Source organism: Tursiops truncatus, chromosome 3 (assembly GCF_011762595.2).
Source record: "Tursiops truncatus isolate mTurTru1 chromosome 3, mTurTru1.mat.Y, whole genome shotgun sequence".
In the NCBI taxonomy this organism is placed as follows: Eukaryota; Metazoa; Chordata; class Mammalia; order Artiodactyla; family Delphinidae; genus Tursiops; species Tursiops truncatus.
This window is the reverse complement of record NC_047036.1, coordinates 155,565,341-155,592,990: the sequence shown is the minus strand read 5'-3', so window position 1 is coordinate 155,592,990 and position 27,650 is coordinate 155,565,341. Positions and strand designations below refer to the sequence as shown.

General features: G+C 43.1%; 1 protein-coding gene across 1 annotated transcript in view; it reads right to left on the bottom strand.

Moving 5' to 3' along the window:
• OBSCN (obscurin, cytoskeletal calmodulin and titin-interacting RhoGEF) overlaps window positions 1-27,650 on the bottom strand; it is a 176,668-nt gene that overhangs the window by 142,005 nt on the left and 7,013 nt on the right. Inside the window, 4 exon segments of the mRNA XM_073801960.1 lie at window positions 480-755; window positions 4,587-4,862; window positions 9,472-9,613; window positions 27,422-27,561. Coding sequence (XP_073658061.1) covers window positions 480-755; window positions 4,587-4,862; window positions 9,472-9,613; window positions 27,422-27,561 — 834 coding nt within the window.

Genomic DNA, 27,650 nt, shown 5'->3' with positions numbered 1-27,650 from the left:
ACCATCCATAGTTCACTCCTACGATAATTCCAAGCGGGACTTGGTGGCCATCATCTCCACTAATCTGCGATCAATGAAATTGAAACCCCATCTGGCAACCCGAGATCTGGCATGAGCCATGCAGTAGGAGTCAGGAAAGACGTACCATGGGAGGAAAGTCACATATCCCCAGGCCTACCTGAGACCCCAAGCATTAGAGAGAGCCAGGGTCCCGATACCAGGAACAACAGGAAGGCTCTGGGCAGGTGCTAAGACACCATGACTGGGCCTTACCGCATGGAGACAGGTGGACACAAATGGCCCCTCTTCCTTCCACGCCCACACTCTCCATCCATACTCCCCAGGTCAAAAATGGCTATAAATGTGGAACGTGGAAGACTGGGAGGCTAAAGGCGAGTGAACACCGGTCTGTGGAGGCCCAAGACCGTCCCCTCATCACCTCCAAATAGGCTAGCTCAGTATCCTCCTCCAGGACTGACCTGTGACATCCAGGTAGAAGGAGACCCTCTGGCCCCCGGCCTCGCAGCTGTACTCCCCGGCGTCTGCCTTGCCCGCCTGCTGCACCACCAGCCGCCGCCCTCGGCCCGTGGCCTCCACACGCACTTTCGAGCTCGAACTCAGCTTCTTTCCATCCTTGTACCACGTCACCTCCGTCTGGGCCTGGGCCACCTCGCAGCTCAGCGTGGCACTGGACCCCGCCACGGCCTGCACTTCACTGCGTGCTGGCTGCTCCTTGGCAAACACCACCTTGGGCTCTGGGGACAGGGAGGGATACATGGGTCAAGGACACCATCTCAGTCAGGAATGCAGCCCCGGGCAAAAGAGACCTGAGTGGGGAGCCGTGTGCCAGGCGGATGTGAGGGGTGCGGAGGTGGGGCGGGGGCCAAGCTGGAGATTTCTCCAGGCTCTGCACCAGCCGTGTGCCCCGCAGAAGTGCCCCTGCCTTTCTCAGCGACAAGTAAAACAAGTGATGCATTCTCCCCTGGGTCCGCGTGATCTGGTCCGGGGCGTGGGAGGGTGGGGGGAGGGTAAGATTTTTGAAGAGACTTCTCCCCTGCTCATAGCATCTGCGGGTCTCACGCAAGTGTTCCCAAACCTTCCCAGATGGGGCCACAGTCTTCTCAAAATGCCTAAGCAGGGAACTTTGCACCTGCAGTCCATGGAAATCACTGAGGCTTGGTGCCCTGGCCTACACTTAGTACGGTCAACTTGTGGCAATCTCTGGGGAGTGCTGGCACCTCCCCGTGGCTTTCTTTTCCACTGTCTGAGGAATAAAGAAGCTGAGCACCTTTCCGCGTACACTGGGGTCCCCATTACTCTTTTGTTCTTCCTGGTGCCACTATTCAAATTTTTGCCCACTCACCAACAGTAGGCTCTCTCTTCTTTCCATCTCTAGGCACTCTTTATGCATTAAAATACTAGAGAAGGACAGATTGCTAGCTTTCAAGGTTATTCCCAACTGTGGGACTCGCATTTTCACTGCGTGAACGAGTCCTCCGATGAATCAAAATTTTCCTTCAATAGTGTCACCAATGTCCATTTCACGCTTTCAGTTTGGAGCATTTGTGTTCCATTTAAGAAATCTTCCTTTACCTTCGGTCTTACGGAAACCACGGTATCACTGGACTGTCTTTTGGTTTGTACCTTTTCACACTGAGGTTTCTAACCTACCACGAGTGTACTTTTGTGTGTGCTGTGAATTGTCAGTACAGTTTAAGTTTTCCCTGTGGGTAAGTGGTCCAACCACTATTTATGAAGACAACATCCCTCCTCGACTTCTTGAACGCACAGCACAGCAACAGACGAAATTGTGACGGCGGGGAGGGGGCTGGGAGACAGACGGAGGGGGGATTTTTCCGTGGTAGTGCAGGAAACCACTGCTGCAAAGAGCTACTTCTGACCTCACTACTACGTTCCTCTGATGCGGTAAATATCGCCGCACTGGGATCCCCTTATCTTGAAAACTATATAGCCTCACGATCATTCCTGACAACGGCTCCCAGGAAGGGCTCCTACCGTATTTCTGCAAGCAAATAGCACATTGGCTGTACCTTGCCTTTGGAATCTGCCTGTTATTCTACCATCCGACCACCCAAAACACAAATTTGCTTCGATTTTCATTGTTAATCAACATCTCTGAGTTTTCTCCTCAGATTACGTTCCATCGATGGAAACCTCTGACCCTCTCTCAAAAATGTGTACCAATTTCCCCACATAGTCTCGTATCACCTTTTATCAGACCTGGAATTAGGAACATGATACAATTGTGCCATTTTAACTCTTTCACAAAAGTTTCACTGCCCAGCGTTTCTCACCAGGACTTAGCTGTGGAAATGTCTTCTGCATGTTCATTCTCTTACACCCTAATCTTACTCAACAATCGTACACAGCCTAATAATTGATCCATCAGACTGTCTGAGTTGATAATCACATCATCAGCAAATTCTACCTTGAGTTTTTCTAAACCCTTTCCCAGTGATTTTATGCTCTTCCTGAATCCGCTCAGTGGCTACAGAGGCCCACGTGTGGTCTCCCTCACATCAAAGATTTCCAGGGACACGTTAAGTGGGATGCTGGTCTTGTTGTTGCTGTTGTTGTTGTTGGAGTAATTTTATTATAACGTTAAAAAAAGAGCCTTTTTTTTTTTTTTTTTGCAGTACATGGGCCTCTCGCCGTCGCGGCTTCTCCCGTTGTGGAGCACAGGCTCCGGACGCACAGGCTCAGCGGCCATGGCTCACGGGCCCAGCCGCTCCGCGGCATGTGGGATCTTCCCGGACCGGGGCACGAACCCGTGTCCCCTGCATGGACAGGCGGACTCTCAAACAATGGGCTTCCAGGGTGGCCCCAAAACACTTCTGTACAGTATTTTAAGAATTATATGGCAGGAACTCGTGCTCAGTTTTCTCACATTTTTTGCCTGGATTTGGGATGATCACATTTCATCAACCATTTGATTCTCTACTCGTTCAGAGGACCACATCCTTTTGCATTCAATCTCTTAATTCCATGCTTTATATATATTAAATTTGTCAACCTTCAACACAACGTGCAATCCTGGACTAGGACTATCATCACTGACTCCACCCTCTGGACGCATGGCTGAATTCCTTTTGCTAACAACTCATTTATGATTTTGGCTGTGATATTTGCAATACATACGTCTGGAATTGCATTCATCCTTCCTGCCTTTCTTCAGTGATTTTGGTATGCATCGATGTTATGTTCTGAATTTAAAGAGACTTATGGAGTGCATCTCCTTTTTCTACCTCTAAGACCATCTCCACAAGCATGGAATAACAGTTTTCCAGGATAGTTTGTAGACTGAACCAGAGAAGTACCAGGTAGTTCTTGGGAAGATTTTTCATTATTGGTCCTACTGATTGACAAGTCATACAACTCTTTGAGTTTTCTACATCTTCTTGTGTCAGTTTTCATACAGTTGTCCAGGATTTAGTCAAACTTGACAACTTTTCAAAGCTTTTATCTTAGAACACTCTCTAATACTCTCCGAATGCCACATTTTACAGAAATGCCTTCTCGGATCTGGGATATCTATACACACCCATAAATAATCGTATGGTCGCACGGTCTCAAACCGTTACGGGTTGGCATCTAGGAGTCAATGTGGAATGGCAGCCCACCCCTACTCAGCATGAAGGCTCTCTTCACAGAAGACGAGTAACCTGATTTAATAGACTGCCCTATGTTCCAGCCACGAGGCAGCGACACTCACTAACCTTTAGGAAAATGCAACGAAATAAAGACTGCTTTGCCAGTCAGAGTCTGCTGCTAGTACACTAACTCCTCATTAGCAAAGCAGACCGATGGGGCAGTAGCGACGTTTTCCTTTCTGTTCCTAAATTCATCAGTATAACACCATTGGGAATACTGACCTGCAGCATCCAAACTGTTTGAAGAGAAAGGCAAAAGCCTACTGCATTTAGGAAGACGACCCTAAGCAGCACTGGGGACTCTATTCCAATCCTCCTTTCTTTCTCCCTTGCAAGATCATGACAACAAACTTTGCCTATCTTCTGCTACCTACAGGCAACCAGAGCTTCCTTATTCAGGAAATTGAAGGAAGGGCGTCGCATTAGCCTCAAATCTGACCATCCAAAGTTCATCCTAAGATAATTCCAAGCGGGACTTGGTGGCCAACATCTCCACTAATCTGCGATCAATGAAATTGAAACCCCATCTGGCAACCCAAGATGGCATGAGCCATGTTGTAGGTGTCAGGAAAGAAGTACCATGGGAGGAAAGTCACATATCCCCAGGCCTACCTCAGACCCCACGCATCAGGGACAGCCAGGGTCCCGATACCAGGAACAACAGGATGACTCTGGGCAGGTGCTAAGACACTGTAACTGGGTCTTATTGCATGGAAACAGGTGGACACAAATGGCCCCTCTTCCTTCCACGCCCACACTCTCCATCCATACTCCCCCTGGGCAAAAATAGCTATAAATGTGGGACGTGGACGACTGGGAGGCTACAGGCAAGTGAACACCCATCTGTGGAGGCCGCAAGACCATCCCCTCATCACCTCCAAATAGGCTAGCTTAGTATCCTCCTCCAGGACTGACCTGTGACATCCAGGTGGAAGGAGACCCTCTGGCCCCCGGCCTCGCAGCTATACTCCCCGGCGTCTGCCTTGCCCGCCTGCTGCACCACCAGCCGCCGCCCTCGGCCCGTGGCCTCCACACGCACTTTCGAGCTCGAACTCAGCTTCTTTCCATCCTTGTACCACGTCACCTCCGTCTGGGCCTGGGCCACCTCGCAGCTCAGTGTGGCACTGGACCCCGCCACGGCCTGCACTTCACTGCGTGCTGGCTGCTCCTTGGCAAACACCTCATTGGGCTCTGGGGACAGGGAGGGATACATGGGTCAAGGACACCATCTCAGTCAGGAAGGAAGCCCTCGGCAAAGGAGACCTGAGTGGGGAGCCGTGGACCGGGGGGTGCGAGGGGTGCGGAGGTGGGGTGGGGGCCAAGCTGGAGACTTCTCCAGGCTCTGCACCAGCCGTGTGCCCCGCAGAAGTCCCCCTGCCTTTCTCAGCGACAAGTAACACACGTGATGCTTTCTCCCCCGCGTCCGCGTGAGCCGGTCCGGGGGTTGGGGGTTTCGGGGGAGGGTGCGCTTTGGAAGAGACTTCTCCCCTGCTCATGGCATCTGCGGGGTCACAGTTCCCAAACCTTCCCAGATGGGGCCACAGTCTTCTCCATCCGCCTAAGCAAGGAACTTTGCACCTGCAGTCCATGGAAATCACTGAGGCTCGGTGCCCTGGCCTACACTTAGTACGGTCAACTTGTGGCAATCTCTGGGGAGTGCTGGCACCTCCCCATGGCTTTCCTTTCCATTGTCTGAGGAATAAAGAAGCTGAGCACCTTTCCCCGAACATCAGGGGTCCCCATTACTCTTTTGTTCTTCCTGGTGACACTATTCAAATTTTTGCCCACTCACTAATAGTAGGCTCTCTGTTCTCTCCATCTCTAGGCACTCTTTATGCATTGAAATATTAGAAGGAAATATTGCTAGCTTTGAAGGTTATTCCTAACTGTGGGACTCCCATTTTCACTGTGTGATCAAGTCCTCTGATGAATCAAAATTTTTCCCTTCAATAGTTTCAGCGATGTCCATTTCAGCCCTTTTGTTTAGAGCATTTGTGTTCTATTTAGAAATGTTTCCTTACCTAAGTCTTTAAAGAAACCACGGTATCATCGGTGGGGTTTTTTGTTTTTACCTTTACACTGGGTTTCTACCCCACCACGAGTTCACTTTTCTGTGTTGTGGGAATTGCTAGTACAATTTAAGTTTTTCATATTGTTACTTGGTACAAGCATCTGATGGGGATACTCTGATAAAGTTCCTCATTGCACAATTCTTCTAGGACAGAAACTGTGGGGTCATTATGGGTGCATTCCTCATCCCTCCCAGATGAGGCCAGAGTCTTTTCCCACAGGAAAGTGCAGGGCATGTTCTCATCTGCAGTGAATGAGGTTTGCTGAAGTGCTACCCTCACCTACTCTCATTGTCAGCAGTCTGGTGGGAGTGAAATGTACCTCCTGTGGCACTCTTTTGCATTTTTTGTGATGATTCAAAATAAAGACCCATTTCTGATGTTTTTGGTCATCAGTGTTTGGTCTTCTGTGGTGTCACTGTTCAACGTTTGTGCCCTATTTTCAATAGCACTGTCCGCCATTTGTATGTTCACTTTAAGGACATTTTTATACATACGAACGCTAGGCACTGACAAGTGTGTGTGTTCTAAATGTCTTCCACATCTGTGTGGTTTGCCTTTTCAGTACTTCATGCTATCTTCTGATGAATCTATCAATACATATTTAGTTTTAAGGTAGTCAAATATGTCAAATTTTTTTCATTATGGTTAGTGCACTTGTATTTTACGAAGTCATTCTTTGGGACTTCCTTGGTGGTATAGTGGTTAAGAATCCACCGGCTAATTCAGGGGACACAGGTTCAAGCCCTGGTCCGGGAAGACCCCACATGCCGCAGAGCAACTAAGCCCGTGCACCACAACTGCTGAGCCTGCTCTCTAGAGCCCGTGAGCCACAACTACAGAGCCTGCGAGTCACAACTACTGAAGCCTTCACACCTAGAGCCCATGCTAAACAACAAGAGAAGCCACCGCAGTGAGAAGCCCGCACACCACGGTGAAGAGTAGCCCCATCTCGCCGCAACTAGAGAAAGCCCGCATGGAGCAACGAAGACAAAAATAATAAATAAAATTTTTCTTAATTATTTATTTTAAAAAAGAAAGAAATCATTCTTTAGTCTGAGGTAATTAAAACCATCTGTTATCATCTAAGAGTTTTATGATTTTCCCTTCTATTCTGTGGTGTTTAACCCAACATGAGTTGACCATGGGGGATATGAATTACTAGCCTAATCGTTTTTCTATATGGTTAAATGGTTTAAGTGTCATTTATTAAAACCATGTTGTCTCTACTCCTTGCATGATTCCACTTTTTTTTTAAAAGAAAGGAGCAGGGGAATGTGGGCATCCATTCATGTGCAGATTTGTTTCGGAGATCACTACTCTGGTCCCTTGGTCTGTGTATCTATCCTTGCAATGAGACACTATTGTATTCATTACTATAGCTTTATAACAATCTTGATATTGGTATAGCAAATAACTCACTTTTTGCTCTTCTTCAATAGTGTATTGACTGTACATGGTCTTAGCAATTTACTTCTGAATTTACAAAATCCCCACTAAACAAACATTTGTTTGGATTTTAATTGGTATTGAACATTTTTTATTCTTCCCTGGATTTCTACCCAACTATTTAGAACTTCTTGACTGTCTCTCAAAACATTTTTAATAATTCCCCCCCACACACAGAGCCTCTCACCACCCTTTGTTAGATTTGGAATTAGAAAATGATTCTTTTGATGCTATTGTAACTCTTTTAAAAATTTCATTTTCCAGATGTTTATTGCTACTATGTAGCCGTAGAAGTGTTTTCTTCATATTGATCTTTTTACATGGTAATCATTCTCAACTATCTTATTAAGTCTCATAATTTTTCCTTTGGATTAATCATATTATCCATGAATTCAACTTTTGTTTCTTCACACGTTTATGTCTTTTACTTTCTTTTCCTCCTATCTCTGTTGTACAATGTTGGTTAAAAGTAGTAACAGTTGGCTTCCTTGTCTGGTTCGCTATCTCACAGACAAACTTTCACTTTTTTGTGTGCAATTAGCTGGTTTGTCTGCAGCGTCATTTATCAGATTACGAACTGTTTTATTTATAATTTGTTAAGAATTTTATATCATGAATTGATGCCAACTTTATTAAACTTTTTTTCTGTATTTATAATGCCAAATCTTACCAAATACTTTATTCTGCATGTCATGAACAGATTACTTTGCTAATGTTTCTAGTGTTTGAACAGCCTTGCATTTCTGGACTATGACTTTTATCACAGTGTATTACCAATTTTCCTCTTAATATATTGTTAAATTTATTTTGATAATATTTTGTTTCAGATATTGGTCTTGATATCCATAATAGGTTGGTCTGTAATTTTAATTCTTAAAATTTTTTTGTCAGATATTTGTATCAATGTTATGCTATCTACATGAAACAAATCAGAGACTGTTTATCTCCATTTTCTATTCTCTAGAAGAATATCCATGAACATGGATTTTCTTTCTAAAGTATTTCATATAATTTACCAGTGGAACTACTGGGCTTAGATCTTTCTCTATGAGAAGATTTATCGTTATGGTTCCAATTATTTAAAAGATTATAGGACTGGGCTTCCCTGGTGGCGCAGTGGTTAAGAGTCCACCTGACGATCCAGGGGACACGGGTTCGTGCCCCGGTCTGGGAAGATCCCACATGCCGCGGAGCGGCTGGGCCCGTGAGCCATGGCCGCTGAGCCTGCGCGTCCGGAGCCTGTGCTCCACAACGGGAGAGGCCACAACAGTGAGAGGCCCGCGTACCACAAAAAAAAAAATATATATTATAGGACTACTTGAGTTGTTGAATGTTTCTTGTGTCACTTTTTATATAGTTTTCTAAGAATCTGATCAATTTGTCAAAACTTTCATACTTATTGCCATGAAAAAATATTGTCATATTCTTCTAAAATACCATTCTTAAAAGATATATACATGTTGGTATAGGAGAAGCTACTATTCCTCTCCAAGTCTAAATCTATAAATCAGACTCCATGGGGAATTCTGACATAGAATGTTCTAACAGAAAACAAAAGGAAATCACTATTTGCTTTGAAAAGAGAATTCCAGACCTCACATGTGCATATCTCAGGCACATATCAACCAACCCTCTGGTCTCTGTTTACTTTGCACACATATTGCAAGAAAAATGGATCTAGATTTTGTTACATGTAGATGCACAGATAACTTCTATATCCATGTGCAAGGAAGAAAGAGTGTTCAGAACACCTAAAACTTTGATAATCCATAGTTCAGTCTTGAGATAAATCCAAGTATGACTGTGTGGCAGAAATTTCCCCTTGTCCTGGCTTAATGAAATTCAAACATCTCTCCCTAGTGTGAACCCACATGCGTTGCTAGGTGACGGCGTCTAGGAGCTGTCAGGACATCCAGGAGGAGCAAATTCACATACCCACAGTTAAAAGACATCTGGTCTACCTCAGACCCCAAATGCAAGACAGAACCAGAGTCCCAGACACCAAGGAATACCCAGAAGGTTCTGGGCAGATGCTGGGAACTGAAGAGTGTGCATTACTGTGTGGAAACACCACTCAGGGTTTATAGGAACACCATTATCCCTTCTGTTCACAGCCTACCCATCCAGCCTCCCTTGGTCCAGCCATGGGTATGAAAATGGAGGTGGGAGGACAGAAGGCTAAAAGAGATGAAGTCTAGTGGGAAGATCATCGGGTCTGTTGGGGGATGCAAGCCAGTCCCTCACCTCCACACAAGGCTAAGTTACTACCTCCAAGGACTGACCTGTGACATCCAGGTGGAAGGAGACCTTCTGGCCCCCGGCCTCACAGCTGTACTCCCCGGCATCTGCCTTGACCACCTGCTGCACCACCAGCCTCCGGGTGCAGCCCTTGGCCTCCACATGCACTTTTGAGCTTGAATTCAGCTTCTTCCTGTTCTTGTACCACATCACCTCCGTCTGGGCCTGGGCCACCTCGCAGCTCAGTGTGGTGCTGGCCCCCACCACGGCCTGCACCTCTTTATGTGCTGGCTGTCCCTTGATAAACACCGCAGAGGACTCTGGGCACAGAAAGGGAGACACAGTGTCAGAGACACAAAGCTGGTACCAGCCTGTGAGACCAAAACTTAAGAGTTCAGTAAATTTTCTCCTTGGAGCCAGTGATGCCATGTGCCCAGGAAGGTGTAGAGTTGTGTTTACAAACATATCTCAAGTGTGCATTTTGGTGATGTTCTGACACAAGGTCAATTCCTAAGGCTGGAGGAAAGTGGCCAAAGTTATTCTAGCATCTGTCACAGCTAGTTCATTGTCTTTCCCATGTGACAGTCACCTCTGGCAAGCAGGTTGGGTTGTGTGCACTTGTATCCCCTATATGTATAAATACATATAGGATCTCAGAGAGTCCATGCTGTATATGCAGTCATTCATTCATTCATTCATTCAATCACTGATGCAACTAATGTCAGTGGAGGGCCCATTATCTGCAGGCACTATGGTGGTGCTGGGAATGCTATACCATAGCTGGAAACGTGAGTAACACAGTCTCTGTTCTTACAGATCTTACCTTCTACTGAGGAAAAACAAACAAACATACAAACATGACAATGATTTAATGCTACGGCCAATGCTGTGATGAAATAAGACAGAGTGATGCGCTAGAGAGAAGGGACTGACAGTGACTTAGATTTGGTGGTCAGAGAAAATCTTGGTAAGGACTAATGTTTAGGTGAAGTGCTAAATGATAAAAGGGAGGCAGCTTTGATGAAAGCTGAGGGGAGTCATTCTAACGGAGATGAGAGCTAGGGCCAGGGCTCTCCTAGAAGGATAGATGTGAAGTGAGTGAGGAAGGTAAAAGGGAACTGCACTTTTGGAACCACACTGGGCATCTGATTTTCTCCTCTGGACACTGCTGCTCCTTGGTACAGCATGACACTAAAAGGCATAGGGCTGCTACTACGAAACAGGAAACCTGGTCAGGCTATGTACACCTTGTATAAGCAGAAAGATAAAGTTAGAGATTGAGGAGCCAAGCCTCCAGGAAAAAGAGATCTGGTAGAATTGAGCCCCACACTCAGCCACATTCCCCTCAAGATGTTTGATGAGCTCCACAACTGCATGGCCCAGGAGACTACGAAGCCAAGCAGAAAACCTCTGAAAACTAGAGCAGACTTTTTAACACCTTGCATTACCAGAGACAAAGATCAGAGCTGAGTGTCTGCCTGAAAAGAGACCCCCCCTCCATACCCCAAGTCTCTGTAGAAATCCTTGGAGGACTATGCCCAGGAATGGGGGCAGACCAGAGATAGATGACCCTGATCAAAACTGTAATGCAGCCTTGAGTCAGTGCAGTCCTTGAAGAGACTAAAGTTCTTAGTTGTTCTCTCCCTCCCTAGCAAAGGAAATACTGATCCTCTGTCTGAAGTAAGATAACATCATCCATATTCAAAAAGTTTTCTCAAACGATGTCTGACAGTCAACTGAAAATTCACTGGCATGCCAAGAACAAGAGTGAATAGAAACCCCAAAAAAAGCAATATCAGATGATCAGACCAGGATATAACCATGATAATATTTCTTTAATGTGAAAGAAAAGAAAATATATCAAATACAAAAATTTTACTACAGAGTCTAGAATCTATAGAATCTATAAGAAATTAAACAAATGGAAATTATGAAACTGGAAAATACAATAACTGAAAGTAAACACACTATAAATGGGTTTGACAACAGATTAGATATTGAAGAATAGAAAATTAGTGGATTGGAAGACAGATCTAAAGAAAATATCCAGACTAAAGCAGAGAGAGAAAAAAAATTAAGAGGTGGAGAGAAAGAGAGATACATATGAGACATGTGAGAAACCACACTCTGGTTTGCAAGCAATGGGGGGATGGTTGAGGAAAGACAAAACTCCACAGACTCAAAATGCTCTGCAACCCTAACCAGGATGAATACAAAGAAAATCACACCTAGGTTCATCAATGTAAACTGCTGAAAATCAAAATCAAAAACAATACCTTAAAAACAACAGGAAAAGAAAAAAATGACCCTTGAGGGAACATAATATATATGACAGTAGATATTCCAAAAAAATACATGGAATCTGGAAGACAGTGGAATAGTCTCTTAAAAAATTTTTTTTAAATATGGGCAGGGGATTGTTAAACTGTAATTTGATAACCAGAGAAAATAGCCCTCAGAATACTGGGCCTAAATCCTGGCTCTGTAATTCTCTGGCTATGTGAACTTTGGCAAGTTATGGAATTTCCTTGTGCCTTATCTTAAAATGGGAATAATCAGAATTCCTCTTCCTGAGGTGGTTGTGAAGTTTAGACAAGTAAAAAGACAAGAAGCACTTCATAAAATCTGGCCCTTGGCATGTAATTAATATCCGCTAGCTGCTATGTGGTAAGTTTTGTGAGAAAACACACTTTTAGGTGGCATAACCACACACCCCTACTCCCTAATAATTAAGCTGAGGAACATAAGAAGGACCTCAAGGAACCCACCTGTGATGTTGAGGTGGAAGGAGATCTTTCAGCCCCTGGCCTCTCAGCTGTATTCACCCAGCATCTACCTTGCCCACCTGATGCGCCACCAGCCTCGGGGTGCAGCCCTTCCTTGGCCTCCACACACACTTTTGAGCTTGAACTCAGTTTCTTTCCCTCCTTGAACCATATCACCTCTGTCTGGGCCAGGGCTACCTCACAGCTTAGCATGGTGTTCACCCCCACCTCAGCCTGCACCTCCCTGCATGCTGGATGCTCCTTGGCAAATATCAGTGTGGCCTCTGGGGACAGGGAGGAAGACGAGACAATCAAATTTCTAGAATTGGATGAGGGCCCACCTTCCGGATCTCAAAACCATGATGCCTTGGCCACAAGCCAGTCCTATTCCTAGCTTTCTCAACACAGAGAACTTCACACTCAGAAGATGTACAAAGCAGGGAACAGGTTAGTTCTCAGAATCTGAAGGCTCCCAGTTCAATAATTTTCACACTGGTATATGTTACAGTTCAGGCTCTGGCATCTACTTAGCACCTGTGATCTCATAATTACCCTAACAAAGAGAGGCATAATTTGTGGCTGGCATATCATAGCATTGGTATTTTCAGGGAGAATTTCTTATACCATGTCGCCAAGAACAGGCAATACCCCTGAGTCACAGGAACATTAATATGTTAATGCAGTCTACAACTTCTAGCAGGCCAGTCACCATTAGTGTAATCAAATCCTTGGCCTTGGGAATCAGATGCTGCTTTTTATTAACTTACTCTATTTGCTTGACATCACATTACTCTAGAACAGAGGTCCCCAACCCCCGGGTCACAAACCAGTACCAGTCCACAGCCTGTTAGGAGCTGGGCCTCACAGCAGGAGGTGAGCAGTGGGTGAGCAAGCAAAGCATCATCTGCTGCTCCCCATTGCTTCCCATTGCTCCCCATCACTCACATTACCACCTGAACCATCCCCCCCATAGCTCGCATTACCGCTTGAACCATCCCCCTCTCCCTGGTCCGTGGAAAAATTATCTTCCACAGAACTGGTCCCTGGTGCAAAAAAAGGTAGGGAACCACACTCTAGAACCCATTCTACTACTCTAGACTTGATTTTCTTCTTTATAAAGTATATTCATTGGTAATTCTTTCAGTGAGATTTTATGAATGATAAATTCTCTCCATTTACTCTCTGAAAATGTCTGTATTTCACTTAACTTTTGAATGATAGTTTAGCTGGGTACAGAATTCTAGATCAACAGTTATTTTCCCTCAGTGCTTTGGAGACTATAACATCTTTTCTGTGCTCTTCATTGCTGTTGAAAAATCTACAGGAAGAATAACTATCATCCCATTAATCTTTTTTCCCTTTGGAGGTTAAGATCTCCTCTTGGTTTTTGGCCTTCTGGAATTCACTAGCTGTGACTTTTTTTTTTACAATTCCCATTATTTCTTATGAATCTTGACGTTTAGGATTCATGTCTTTTACCATTTCTTAAATTTCTCCACATTATTTCTTTCATTATTTCATCTTCCTCATTATCTCTAGTCTCTCCTAGAAGTCCTTTTAGACATACGTGTGGCCTTCTACTTCTCTTCTCTATGTCTGTCATTATCTCTTATTTTTTACCTCTTTGTGATTCATCCTGAGTAATTTTCTCAGATCTACCTTCCAATTCAATAATTCTATCTTCAGCTATGTCTAATTTGCTGTTTATCCCTCCACTGAATTGTTATTACAAAAGTTGTGTTTCTTATTCAAGAAATTTCATTTGGTTCTTTAAATCTGCCTGTTCTTTTTCCTAGTATTTCACTTTTTCTTACATTTTCTAGTCTTCCATACATATCTTTAATCATTTTAAGTAGACTTATTTGACATACTCTTTCAGATTGTTTTCTATCATCTGAAGTTCCTTAGTGGAACTTCTGATCCTCTAATACTGCTCTTGTTTGTAAGTTCCAACTCTCATTTATATTGGATCATTCTTCTGGTGCTTAGATAATTCCTTTTATTTCTTATATGACTTAAAATACAAATGCATAAACAATAATTATAAAACTATAAAGTTAACGGACACACTATGTATGAAGACATAACTTGTGACATTAACAACATTCAGCTTGGGGCACAACCTGTAAAGAAGCAGAGATTTTCTATTGAAACTAAGATGATATAATTTCAAACTTGATTATTACAAAGTTAGATGTCAATGACAATCCCCAGGGTAATCACTAAGAAAAAATGAATGTGCATATACATAAAGAAATGAGAAAGTAACAAAAATGGCACACTAGAAAAAATAAATTAATCATAAATGACAATAATGGAGAAAATAATGGCAAAAAGATATGACATATAAGAAACAAAGAGTAAAATAGCAGAAGGAAACACTTTCTTATAAGAATTAACTTAATACAAAATGAATTTTTAAAATGCTGTCTACAGGAGATTCACTTTAGATCCAAAGATACAAATAGGTTGAAAGTGAAAAGATACTCCATACAAATAGCAATCAATAGAGACCTGAGGTGGCTATACTGTCAAACAAAAGGAAAAAAAAACATTACAAGACATTATATTTAATATATACAGATATAGATTAAGGATGTTATATATTGATTAAAAGGGTCAATTCATCAAGAAGATATCACAACTATAAACATAAGCACAACTAACAGGAGAGCTCCAAAATATATGAAACGAAAACTAAAAGATTAAAGGGAGAAATAGACAGTTCTCCAAGAATAGTCAGAGACTTCAGTACCCTACTTTCAATAATGGATAGAACAACCAGACAGATCAATAAGGAAATAGGACATGAATAACACTATACAAGAAACTAGACCTAACTGACTTACAGAGGACACTTCACCCAACAGCAACAGAAGACACATTTTACTCAAGCACATATGGAACATCCTCTAACACAGACCACACGTTAGATCATAAAACAAGTCTCAATAAATCTAAAATGACTGAAAGCATACAAAGAATCTTTTTTATTATGATGGAATGAAACTAGATAGCAATACTAGAAAGAAAACTGGAAAATTCAAAAGTATGTCAAGGCGGACCTTGAAGATGGCGGAAGAGTAAGACGCGGAGAACACCTTCCTCCCCACAGATACACCAGAAATACATCTACACGTGGAAAAACTCCTACAGAACACCTACTGAAGGCTGGCAGAAGACCTCAGACCTCCCAAAAGGCAAGAAACTCCCCACGTACCTGGGTAGCGCAAAAGAAAAAAAGAAGAAACAGAGACAAAAGAATAGGGACGGCACCTGCACCAGTGGGAGGGAGCTGTGAAGGAGGAAAAGTTTCCACACACTAGGAAGCCCCTTCACAGGCGGAGACTGCGGGAGGCGGAGGGGGGAGCTTCGGAGCCGCGGAGGAGTGCACAGCAACGGGTGCGGAGGGCAAAGCGGGGAGATTCCCGCACAGAGGATCGGTGCCGACCGGCACTCACCAGCCCGAGAGGCTTGTCTGCTCACCCGCCGGGGCGGGCGGGGCTGCGAGCTGAGGCTCGGGTTTCGGTTTCGGACTGAGCGCACGGAGAGGACTGGGGTTGGCGTCTTGAACATAGCCTGAAGGGGTTAGTGCACCACGGCTAGCCGGGAGGGAGTCCGGGGAAAAGTCTGCACCTACCGAAGAGGCAAGAGACTTTTTCTTCCCTCTTTGTTTCCTGGTGCGTGAGGAGAGGGGTTTAAGAGCGCTGCTTAAAGGAACTCCAGAGACGGGCGCGAGCCGCGGCTAAAAGCGCGGGCCCCAGAGACGGGCGGGAGACGCTAAGGCTGCTGCTGCCGCCACCAAGGGGTCTGTGTGCGAGCACAGGTCACTCTCCACACCCCTCTTCCGCGGAGCCTGTGCAGCCCGCCACTGCCAGGTTCCCGGGATCCAGGGACAACTTCCCCGGGAGAACGCACGGCGGGCCTCAGGCTGGTGCAACGTCACGCCGGCCTCTGCCGCCGCAGGCCCGCCCCGCACGCAGTGCCCCTCCCTCACCCCCGCCCCCCGGCCTGAGTGCGCCAGAGCCCCCGAATCAGCGGCTCCTTTAACCCCGTCCTGTCTGAGCAAAAAACAGACGCCCTCCAGCGACCTACACGCAGAGGCAGGGCCGAATCCAAAGCTGAGCCCCTGTGAGCTGTGAGAACAAAGAAGAGAAAGGGAAATCTATCCCAGCAGCCTCAGAAGCAGCGGATTAAAGCTCCACAGTCAACTTGATATACCCTGCATCTGTGGAATACCTGAATAGACAAGAATGATCCCAAATTGAGGAGGTGGACTTTAGGAGCAAGATCTATGCTTCTTTTCCGTTTTCCTTTTTGTGAATGTGTATGTGTATGCTTCTGTGTGAGATCTTGTCTGTATAGTCTTGCTTCCACCATTTGTCCTAGGGTTCTCTCCGTCCATGGTTTTTTTTTTTTAATTTTTTTCTTAATAATTAATTTTAATTTTAATAACTTTATTATACTTTACCTTCGTTCTTTCTTTCTTTCCTTCCTTCCTTCCCTCCTTTAGACAACGAATCATCCCAAATTGAGGAGGTGGTCTCCGAGAGCAAGATTTATGATTTTTCCCCCTTTACCTCTTTTTGTGAGGGTGTATGTGTATGCTTCTGTGTAAGATTTTGTCTGTATAGCTTTGCTTCCAACATTTGTCCTAAGGTTCTATCCGTCCCTTTTTTTTTTCTAAATATGTATTTTTTAATTCAATAACTTTATTATACTTTATTTTATTTTTACTGTGTCTTCTTTCTTTCTGTCTTTTTTCCTTCTTTCCCTCCTTCCTTCCTTCCTCCCTCCCTCCCTCCCTCCTTTCTTTCCTTCTTGCCTTCTTTCCTTCTTTGCTTCTTTCTTTCTTTCTTTCTTTCTTCCTTCCTTCCTTCCTTCCTTTCCTTCTTTCTTTCCTCATACTTCTACTAATTCTCTCTACTTTTTCTCCCTTTTATCCTGAGCCGTGTGGATGAAAGGCTCTTGGTGCTCCAGCCAGGAGTCAGGGCTCTGCCTCTGAGGTAGGAGAGCCAACTTCAGGACACTGGTCAACAAGAGACCTCCCAGCTCCATATAATATCAAACGGTGAAAATCTCCCAGAGACCTCCATCTTAACACCAGCACCCAGCTTCACTCAACGACCAGCAAGCCACAGTGCTGGACAACCTATGCCAAACAACTAGCAAAACAGGAACACAACCCCACCCATTAGCAGAGAGGCTGCCTAAAATCATAATAAGGCCACAGACACCCCAAAACACACCACCAGATGTGAACCTGCCCACTAGAGAGACAAGATCCAGCCTCATCCACCACAACACAGACACTAGTCCCCTCCACCAGGAAGCCTACACAAGCCACTGAACCAACCTTAGCCACTGGAGACAGACATCAAAAACAGCGGGAAATACGAACCTGCAGCCTGCAAAAAGGAGACCCCAAACACAGTAAGATAAGCAAAATGAGAAGACAGAAAAACACACAGCAGATAAAGGAGCAAGATAAAAATGCACCAGACCTAACAAATGAAGAGGAAATAGGCAGTCTACCTGAAAAAGAATTCAGAATAATGATAGTAAGGATGATCTGAAATCTTGGAAATAGAATGGACAAAATGCAAGAAACAGTTAACAAGGACCTAGAAGAAATAAAGATGAAACAAGCAACGATGAACAACACAATAAATGAAATTAAAAGTACTCTAGATGGGATCAATAGCAGAATAACTGAGGCAGAAGAACGGATAAGTGACCTGGAAGATAAAATAGTGGAAATAACTACTGCAGAGCAGAATAAAGAAAAAAGAATGAAAAGAACTGAGGACAGTCTCAGAGACCTCTGGGACAACATTAAATGCACCAACATTCGAATTATAGGGGTTCCAGAAGAAGAAGAGAAAAAGAAAGGGACTGAGAAAATATTTGAAGAGATTATAGTTGAAAACTTCCCTAATATGGGAAAGGAAATAGTTAATCAAGTCCAGGAAGCACAGAGAGTCCCATACAGGATAAATACAAGGAGAAATACGCCAAGACACATATTAATCAAACTGTCAAAAATTAAATACAAAGAAAGCATATTAAAAGCAGCAAGGGAAAAACAACAAATAACACACAAGGGAATCCCCATAAGGTTAACAGCTGATCTCTCAGCAGAAACTCTACAAGCCAGAAGGGAGTGGCAGGACATACTGAAAGTGTTGAAGGAGAAAAACCTGCAACCAAGACTACTCTAACCAGCAAGGATCTCATTCAGATTTGATGGAGAAATTAAAACCTTTACAGACAAGCAAAAGCTGAGAGAGTTCAGCACCACCAAACCAGCTTTACAACAAATGCTAAAGGAACTTCTCTAGACAAGAAACACAAGAGAAGGAAGAGACCTATAATAACGAACCCAAAACAATTTAGAAAATGGGAATAGGAACATACAAATCGATAATTACCTTAAATGTAAATGGACTAAATGCTCCCACCAAAAGACACAGATTGGCTGAATGGATACAAAAACAAGGCCCTTATGTATGCTGTCTACAGGAGATCCACTTCAGACCTAGAGACACATACAGACTGAAAGTAAGGGGATGGAAAAAGATATTCCACGCAAATGGAAACCAAAAGAAAGCTGGAGTAGCAATTCTCATATCAGACAAAATAGACTTTAAAATAAGGACTATTAAAAGAGACAAAGAAGGACACTACAAAATGATCAAGGGATCAATCCAAGAAGAAGATATAACAATTGTAAATATTTATGCACCCAACATAGGAGCACCTCAATACATAAGGCAAATACTAACAGTCATAAAAGGGGAAATCGACAGTAACACATTCATAGTAGGGGACTTAAACACCCCACTTTCACCCATGTACAGATCATCCAAAATGAAAATAAATAAGGAAACACAAGCTTTAAATGATACATTAAACAAGATGGACTTAATTGATATTTATAGAACACTCCATCCAAAAACAACAGAATACACATTTTTCTCAAGTGCTCATGGAACATTCTCCAGGATAGATCATATCTTGGGTCACAAATCAAGCCTTGGTAAATTTAAGAAAATTGAAATTGTATCAAGTATCTTTTCTGACCACAACGCCATGAGACTAGATATCAATTACGGGAAAAGATCTGCAAAAAATGCAAACACATGGAGGCTAAACAATACACTACTTAATAATGAAGTGATCACTGAAGAAATCAAAGAGGAAATAAAAAAAAAATACCTAGAAACAAATGACAATGGAGACACAGCGACCCAAAACCTATGGGATGCAGCAAAAGCAGTTCTAAGGGGGAAGTTTATAGCAATACAAGCCCACCTTAAGAAGCAGGAAACATCTCGAATAAACAACCTAACCTTGCACCTCAAGCAATTAGAGAAAGAAGAACAAAAAAACCCCAAAGCTAGCAGAAGGAAAGAAATCATAAAAATCAGATCAGAAATAAATGAAAAAGAAATGAAGGAAACAATAGCAAAGATCAATAAAACTAAAAGCTGGTTCTTTGAGAAGATAAACAAAATAGATAAACCACTAGCCAGACTCATCAAGAAAAAAAGGGAGAAGACTCAAATCAATAGAATTAGAAATGAAAAAGGAGAGGTAACAACTGACAGTGCAGAAATAGAAAAGATCATGAGAGATTACTACAAGCAACTCTATGCCAATAAAATGGACAATCTGGAAGAAATGGACAAATTCTTAGAAATGCACAACATGCCAAGACTGAATCAGGAAGAAATAGAAAATATGAACAGACCAATCACAAGCACTGAAATTGAAACTGTGATTAAAAATCTTCCAACAAACAAAAGCCCAGGACCAGATGGCTTCACAGGCGAATTCTATCAAACATTTAGAGAAGAGCTAACACCAATACTTCTCAAACTCTTCCAAAATATAACAGAGGGAGGAACACTCCCAAATTCCTTCTACGAGGCCACCATCACCTTGATACCAAAACCAGACAAGGATGTCACAAAGAAAGAAAACTACAGGCCAATATCACTGATGAACATAGATGCAAAAATCCTCAACAAAATACTAGCAAACATAATCCAACAGCACATTAAAAGGAGCATACACCATGATCAAGTGGGGTTTATTCTAGGAGAGCAAGGATTCTTCAATATATGCAAATCTATCAATGTGATATACCATATTAACAAATTGAAGGAGAAAAACCATATGATCATCTCAATAGATGCAGAGAAAGCTTTTGACAAAATTCAACACCCATATGATAAAAACCCTGCAGAAAGTAGGCATAGAGGGAACTTTCCTCAACATAATAAAGGCCATATATGACAAGCCCACAGCAAACATCATCCTCAATGGTGAAAAACTGAAAGCATTTCCACTAAGATCAGGAACAAGACAAGGTTGCCCACTCTCACCACTCTTATTCAACATAGTTTTGAAAGTTTTAGCCACAGCAATCAGAGAAGAAAAGGAAATAAAAAGAATCCAAATTGGAAAAGAAGAATTAAAGCTGTCACTGTCTGCAGATGACATGATACTATACATAGAGAATCCTAAAGATGCTACCAGAAAACTACTAGAGCTAATCAATGAATTTGGTAAAGTAGCAGGATACAAAAGTAATGCACAGAAATCTCTGGCATTCCTATATACTAATGATGAAAAATCTGAAAGTGAAATCAAGAAAACACTCCCATTTACCATTGCAACAAAAATAATAAAATATCTAGGAATAAACCTACCTAAGGAGACAAAAGGCCTGTATGCAGAAAATTATAAGACACTGATGAAAGAAATTAAAGATGATACAAATAGATGGAGAGATATACCATGTTCCTGGACTGGAAGAATCAACATTGTGAAAATGACTCTACTACCCAAAGCAATCTATAGATTCAATGCAATCCCTATCAAACTACCACTGGCAATTTTCACAGAACTAGAACAAAAAATTTCACAATTTGTATGGAAACACAAAAGACCCTGAATAGCCAAAGTAATCTTGAGAACGAAAAAAGGAGCTGGAGGAATCAGGCTCCCTGACTTCAGACTATACTACAAAGCTACAGTAATCAAGACAGTATGGTACTGGCACAAACACAGAAAGATAGATCAATGGAACAGGATAGAAAGCCCAGAGATAAACCCACGCGCATATGGACACCTTATCTTTGATAAAGGTGGCAGGAATGTACAGTGGAGAAAGGACAGCCTCTTCAATAAGTGGTGCTGGGAAAACTGGACAGGTACATGTAAAAGTATGAGATTAGATCACTCCCTAACACCATACACAAAAATAAGCTCAAAATGGATTAAAGACCTAAATGTAAGGCCAGAAACTATCAAACTCTTAGAGGAAAACATAGGCAGAACACTCTATGGCATAAATCACAGCAAGATCCTTTCTGACCCACCTCCTAGAGTAATGGAAATAAAAACAAAAATAAACAAATGGGAGCTAATGAAACTTCAAAGCTTCTGCACAGCAAAGGAAACCATAAACAAGACCAAAAGACAACCCTCAGAATGGGAGAAAATATTTGCAAATGAAGCAACTGACAAAGGATTAATCTCCAAAATTTACAAGCAGCTCATGCAGCTCAATAACAAAAAAACAAACAACCCAATCCAAAAATGGACATAAGACCTAAATAGACATTTCTCCAAAGAAGATATACAGACTGCCAACAAACACATGAAAGAATGCTCAACATCATTAATCATTAGAGAAATGCAAATCAAAACTACAATGAGATATCACCTCACACTGGTCAGAATGGCCATCATCAAAAAATCTAGAAACAATAAATGCTGGAGAGGGTGTGGAGAAAAGGGAACACTCTTGCACTGCTGGTGGGAATGTGAATTGGTTCAGCCACTATGGAGAACAGTATGGAGGTTCCTTAAAAAACTACAAATAGAACTACCATATGACCCAGCAATCCCACTACTGGGCATATACCCTGAGAAAACCAAAATTCAAAAAGAGTCATGTACCAAAATGTTCATTGCAGCTCTATTTACAATAGCCCGGAGATGGAAACAACGTAAGAGCCCATCATCGGATGAATCGATAAAGAAGATGTGGCACATATATACAATGGAATATTACTCAGCCATAAAAAGAAATGAAATTGAGCTATTTGTAATGAGGTGGGTAGACCTAGAGTCTGTCATACAGAGTGAAGTAAGTCAGAAAGAAAAAGACAAATACCGTATGCTAACACATATATATGGAATTTAAGAAAAAAAATGTCATGAAGAACCTAGGGGTAAGGCAGGAATAAAGACGCAGACCTACTGGAGAATGGACTTGAGGTTATGGGGAGGGGGAAGGGTGAGCTGTGACAGGGCGAGAGAGAGTCATGGACATATACACACTAAAAAACATAGTAAGGTAGATAGCTAGTGGGAAGCAGCCGCATGGCACAGGGATATTGGCTCGGTGCTTTTTGACAGCCTGGAGGGGTGGGATAGGGAGGGTGGGAGGGAGGGCGACGCAAGAGGGAAGACATATGGGAACATATGTTTATGTATAACTGATTCACTTTGTTATAAAGCAGAAACTAACACACCATTGTAAAGCAATTATACCCCAATAAAGATGTTTAAAAAAAAAGTATGTCAAAGTTAAACAACACACTCAAAGGAGAATTACAAGGAAAATTAGAAAATATTTTGAGATAAATGAAAATGAAAATACAGCATACCAAAACTTATGAGGTGCAGTGAAAGCAGTGCTCAGTTTCCTGCCATCCATAGCTATAAGTTATAGGCCTATCTTAAAAAGAAGATCACAAATCAATAACCTAACTTCATACCTTAAGAAACGAGAAAAAGATTAAGTTAAACCCAAACTTAGAACAATGAAAAAAATAAAGATTAGAGCATAGGTAAGTGAAATGGAGAACACAAAAGCAATAGAAAGAATCAAGGAAACCAAAAGGTGGTTCTTTGAAAAGATCAACAAACTTGACAAAATATTAGCTAGACTGATCAAGAAAAAAGATAGAAGACTCAAATTATTAAAATCAGGAAAAAAAAAACTGGGGACATCAATAAAGACCTTACCAAAAAAAAAAAGGATTAAAAGAGAATACTATGAACAACTGCACACCAACTAGATAACCTAGATGAAATGGAGACATTCCTAGAAACACATAAACTATCAAAACTAACACAAGAATAAATGGAAAAACATCTGAATAGACCTATAACAAGTAAAGAGATTTAATCAGTAATCGAAAACAAAATGAGAGGCATCCAGACTGGAAATGAAGTAAAACTACCTGCAGATGACATGATTTGTATATAGCAAATCCTAAGGCATCCACAAAAGAACTAATAGAGTGAATAAATGAATTCGGAGGAGCTGCAGGATACTAGACCAATATACAAAAATCAATTCTATTTCCATACATTAGTAACGAACAATTTTAAAATGAAATTAACAAAATTCCATTTACAGTAGCATCAAAAAGAATAAAATACTTAGCAACAAACTTAACAAAATAAGCACAATTCCTGCACACTAAAAACTATGAAACATAATTGAAAGAAATTTAAAAGACCAAAATAAATAGAAAGTCATCTCATATTGTGGATTAGGAGACTAACACTGTTAAGATGGCAAAGAGGACTTCCCTGGTGGTCCAGTGGTTAAGACTCTGCGCTTCCACCACAGGGGGCACGGGTGTGATCCCTGGTCAGGGAACTAAGATCCCACATGCCACATAGTGCAGCCAAAAAAATAAAATTAAAAAAGAAATCTGGGGCTTCCGTGGTGGCGCAGTGGTTGAGAGTCCGCCTGCTGATGCAGGGGACGTGGGTTTGTGCCCCGGTCTGGGAGGATCCCACATGCCTCGGAGTGGCTGGGCCCGTGAGCCATGGCCGCTGAGCCTGCGTGTCTGGAGCCTGTGCTCCGCAACGGGAGGGAGGGGCCACAACAGTGAGAGGCCCGCGTACTGAAAAAAAAAAAATGAAATCTGATACCAGTCATTTGGGTACATCCCTGGTGGTGCAGTGGTTAAGAATCTGCCTGCCAGTGCAGGGGACATGGGTTCAATCCCTGGTCCGAGAAGATCCCACTTCAGCACCACAACTACTGAAGCCTGCATGCCTACAGCCTGTGCTCCGCAACAAGAGAAGCCACTGCAATGAGAAGCCTGCGCACCCCAACGAAGGGTAGACCTTGTTCGCCACAACTAGAGAAAGCCCACGTGCAGCAACAAAGACCCAATGCAGCCAAAAATAAATAAATAAATTTTTAAAATAAAATAAAAAGATGGCAATATACCCCAAATTGACCTACACATTTTGATGCAATCCCAATCAAAATACCAGCTGCCTTTTTTGCAAAATTTAAAAAGATGATCCTAAAATTCATGTGGAAATGCAAGGGACCTCAAATAGCCAAATCAATGTTGAAAAAAAAGTTAAAGAATTCACATTCCCAATTTCAAAACATACCACAAAGCTACAATAATCAAGACTGTGGTAGACATATATATCAATGGAATAAAATTGAGAGTCCAGAAGTAAATATTTAATTAATGGTTAATTGACTTTCAACAAGGATGCCAAAAAAATTCAATGGGGAAAAATTCTTTTCAACAAATGGTGCTGGGACAACTGGATATCCAATGGAAAGGATGAAGTTGGACCCCTAACTCACACCATACACAAATATTCACAAAATGGATCAAAGACCTAAATACAAGGGCTAAAACTGGAAAACTCTTAGAAGAAAACATAGGTGTCAATCTATTTGACCTTGGATTGGGCAACGATTTCTTAGATGTGACATCTAACACACAAGCAACCAAAGAAGATAAACTAGATTTCATCACAATTTTAAAACTTTTGTGCATCAAAGGGCACAATTAAGAAAGTGAATGGAAGAAACTATTTGCAAATCATATATCTGATAAGGCTATACTATCCAGAATATACGAAGAACTCTTTCAACTGAGTAATAAAAAGATAAATAATTTAAAAACAAGCAAAGGATCTGAATAGACATTTCTCCAAAGAAGATACACAAATGGCCAAATACATATGAGAATATGCTCAACATCATTAGTCATCGCGGAAATACAAATCAAAACCACAATAAGATACTACCTCACATCCACCAGGATGGCTATAATCTGATGGTTCCAGGCATCCCGGGGTTTGTGACTGCATCACCCCAATCTCTGCCTCCATTGTCACTGGCCATGTCCCTGTGTATCTGTATCGCGAATAGCCCTCTTCTTTCTCTCAAAGGACACCTGTCATTGGAGTCAGGGCCCACCCTAATCCAGGGTCATCTCATCTTGTGATCCTTTCCTTGATGTTGTCTGCAGAGACCCCATTTCCAGTTAAGGCCACATTCTGAGTTTCCAGACAGACTTCAGGGGGACACAACACTGACGACTTGCCTAAGGTCACCTGTCTCTTAAGAGGCAGGAGTGAGGTCTGACCATGTTCACTCTGATCCCTCCACAGCATGCCTCGAAGTCAGTGTCCAAAACCAGGGCACAGCCACCCTGATGTTGGCATGGGCCAGTGCCGCAGGACAGATCCCTCAGCAGAACCAGGCCAGCCACACCACCAGATGCCCACCTCTACCACATTCAATGTTCCACTGCTGAAGCTGGAAGATTAGGACTCACTTTCCCAGGTGTCTGAGCAAGGCATGGCCATCGGACCCACACAGTACTAGGAGGCATAGGGAAAATCTGCTGTGGGCTCCTCAGAGAGCATCTGTTCTCTGAATAGAAGAAAGAGCAGGTGACACCCTGTGCTAGGTAGGACTGCCTCAAGATCCGTGCACCACCGTATGCATGCACCTCCTCCAAGCTATTCCACCAAACACTAATCCAGGCGCTGCTGTGAAGGGATTCTGCAGAAGGAATGTAGGTCCCAGATCAGTTGACTATGAGTTCATTAACAAGGAGATTATCCTGGTTGGGCCTGACCTAATCAGGTGAGACCTTAGAAGGGAGGGGGTTCTTCCTGGCCAAAGAGATTTGGAGCGTAAGAGCGAATGGACATGAGGGGCCATGTGGCAAAGGACCTAAGAGCAGCCCCTGGCTGCCAGCCAGCCAGGAAATAGCCTTAGACCCAGAACCACAAGGAAATGAATTCTGCCAGCAACTTGGATGAGCTTGGAAAAGGACCCTGAGAGAACTCAGCCAGATGGCATATGAATTCCAGCCCTTGAGACCCTGAAAAGAGAATCCAGAATCCACATCTTGAATTCTGATCTATAGAACTGTGAACTAACAGATGGGCATTATTTTAAGCCACTGAGTTTGTGATAATTTACTGCACAGCAGTGAAAAGGAAAAAAACAAACACACACACAATCCTTACATGTTCTTCCCACCTTGAACATGATGGCTGGAGCTAGGGAAGCCATCTTGTGACCATGAGGCAATAAGCTTTAGAAAGATCTTTATCTTATGCTCAAGAAAGCAAAGATCTAGACAGATAGAGCCTGTGTCCTTGTGGTAGATTGTTAGAAATTGTCCCCAATTAACCAGGGGACTCCTCATCAACAGTGAGGTCTACTTCTCCAACTCCTTGGAACTAGGCTGGCCTTATGTCTGGCTTTGTGCAATAACACACACAGAATGTAATATTCTGGGACTGGTGAAAACAAATCTTAACAAACCCTGTAGCATCTCCTAATCCCTAAAGGGAACCCAGCCAGAAGATGAAGGAGCTCAGGCTACCCACATGGAGAAAGAGGCCTTGAGAATGAGATGTCACAAGGAGAGCATAGCCCCAGAGGAGAGAACAGCATGGTCCCAGACAGGAATGAGCCCAGACAACATCACTAGAAGAGAGAGGCCTGTCATCACAGCCAGCCCCCTGACTGGGACATCAGACACACAAATGAGGCCAGACTGGATCCTCCTGTCCCAGTCAACACCAGGTGGAGCAGAGATGAGCCACCCACACTGAGCACTGCTTGAATTCCTGCCCACAGACTGTTCCATTGGGCCACTAAGTTCTGGGGTTATTTGTATAACTGATACGGGCCTGATGAGTCAGCTGAGCACTGCCATCACCCGCACTGAAAACAGGCCTGGTTCCTCCAGGACTGTTCCTATGAAATGGTCAACTGACCTGTGACACCCCAGGCGGAAGGAGACCTTCTGCCCCTGGCCTCACAGCTGTACTCCCCAGCGTCCCTATTCCCCACGTGCTGCACCACCAGCTGCCGGGTGCAGCCCTTGGCCTCCATGCACACTTTTGAGCTCACACTCAGCTTCTTCCCATCCTTGTACCATGTCACCTCCATCTGGGCCTGGGCCACCTCACAGCTCAGTGTGGCACTGGCCCCCACCTCGGCCTGTAACTCCCTGAGTGCTGGCTGCTCCTTGGCAAACATCGCCGAGGGCTCTGGCAACAGGGAGGGATACACAGCAGAGGCTCTGCCAAGGTGAGGTTTCCCAAGTCCTGGAGCCATGACAGAGCTTTGCTCTAGACCC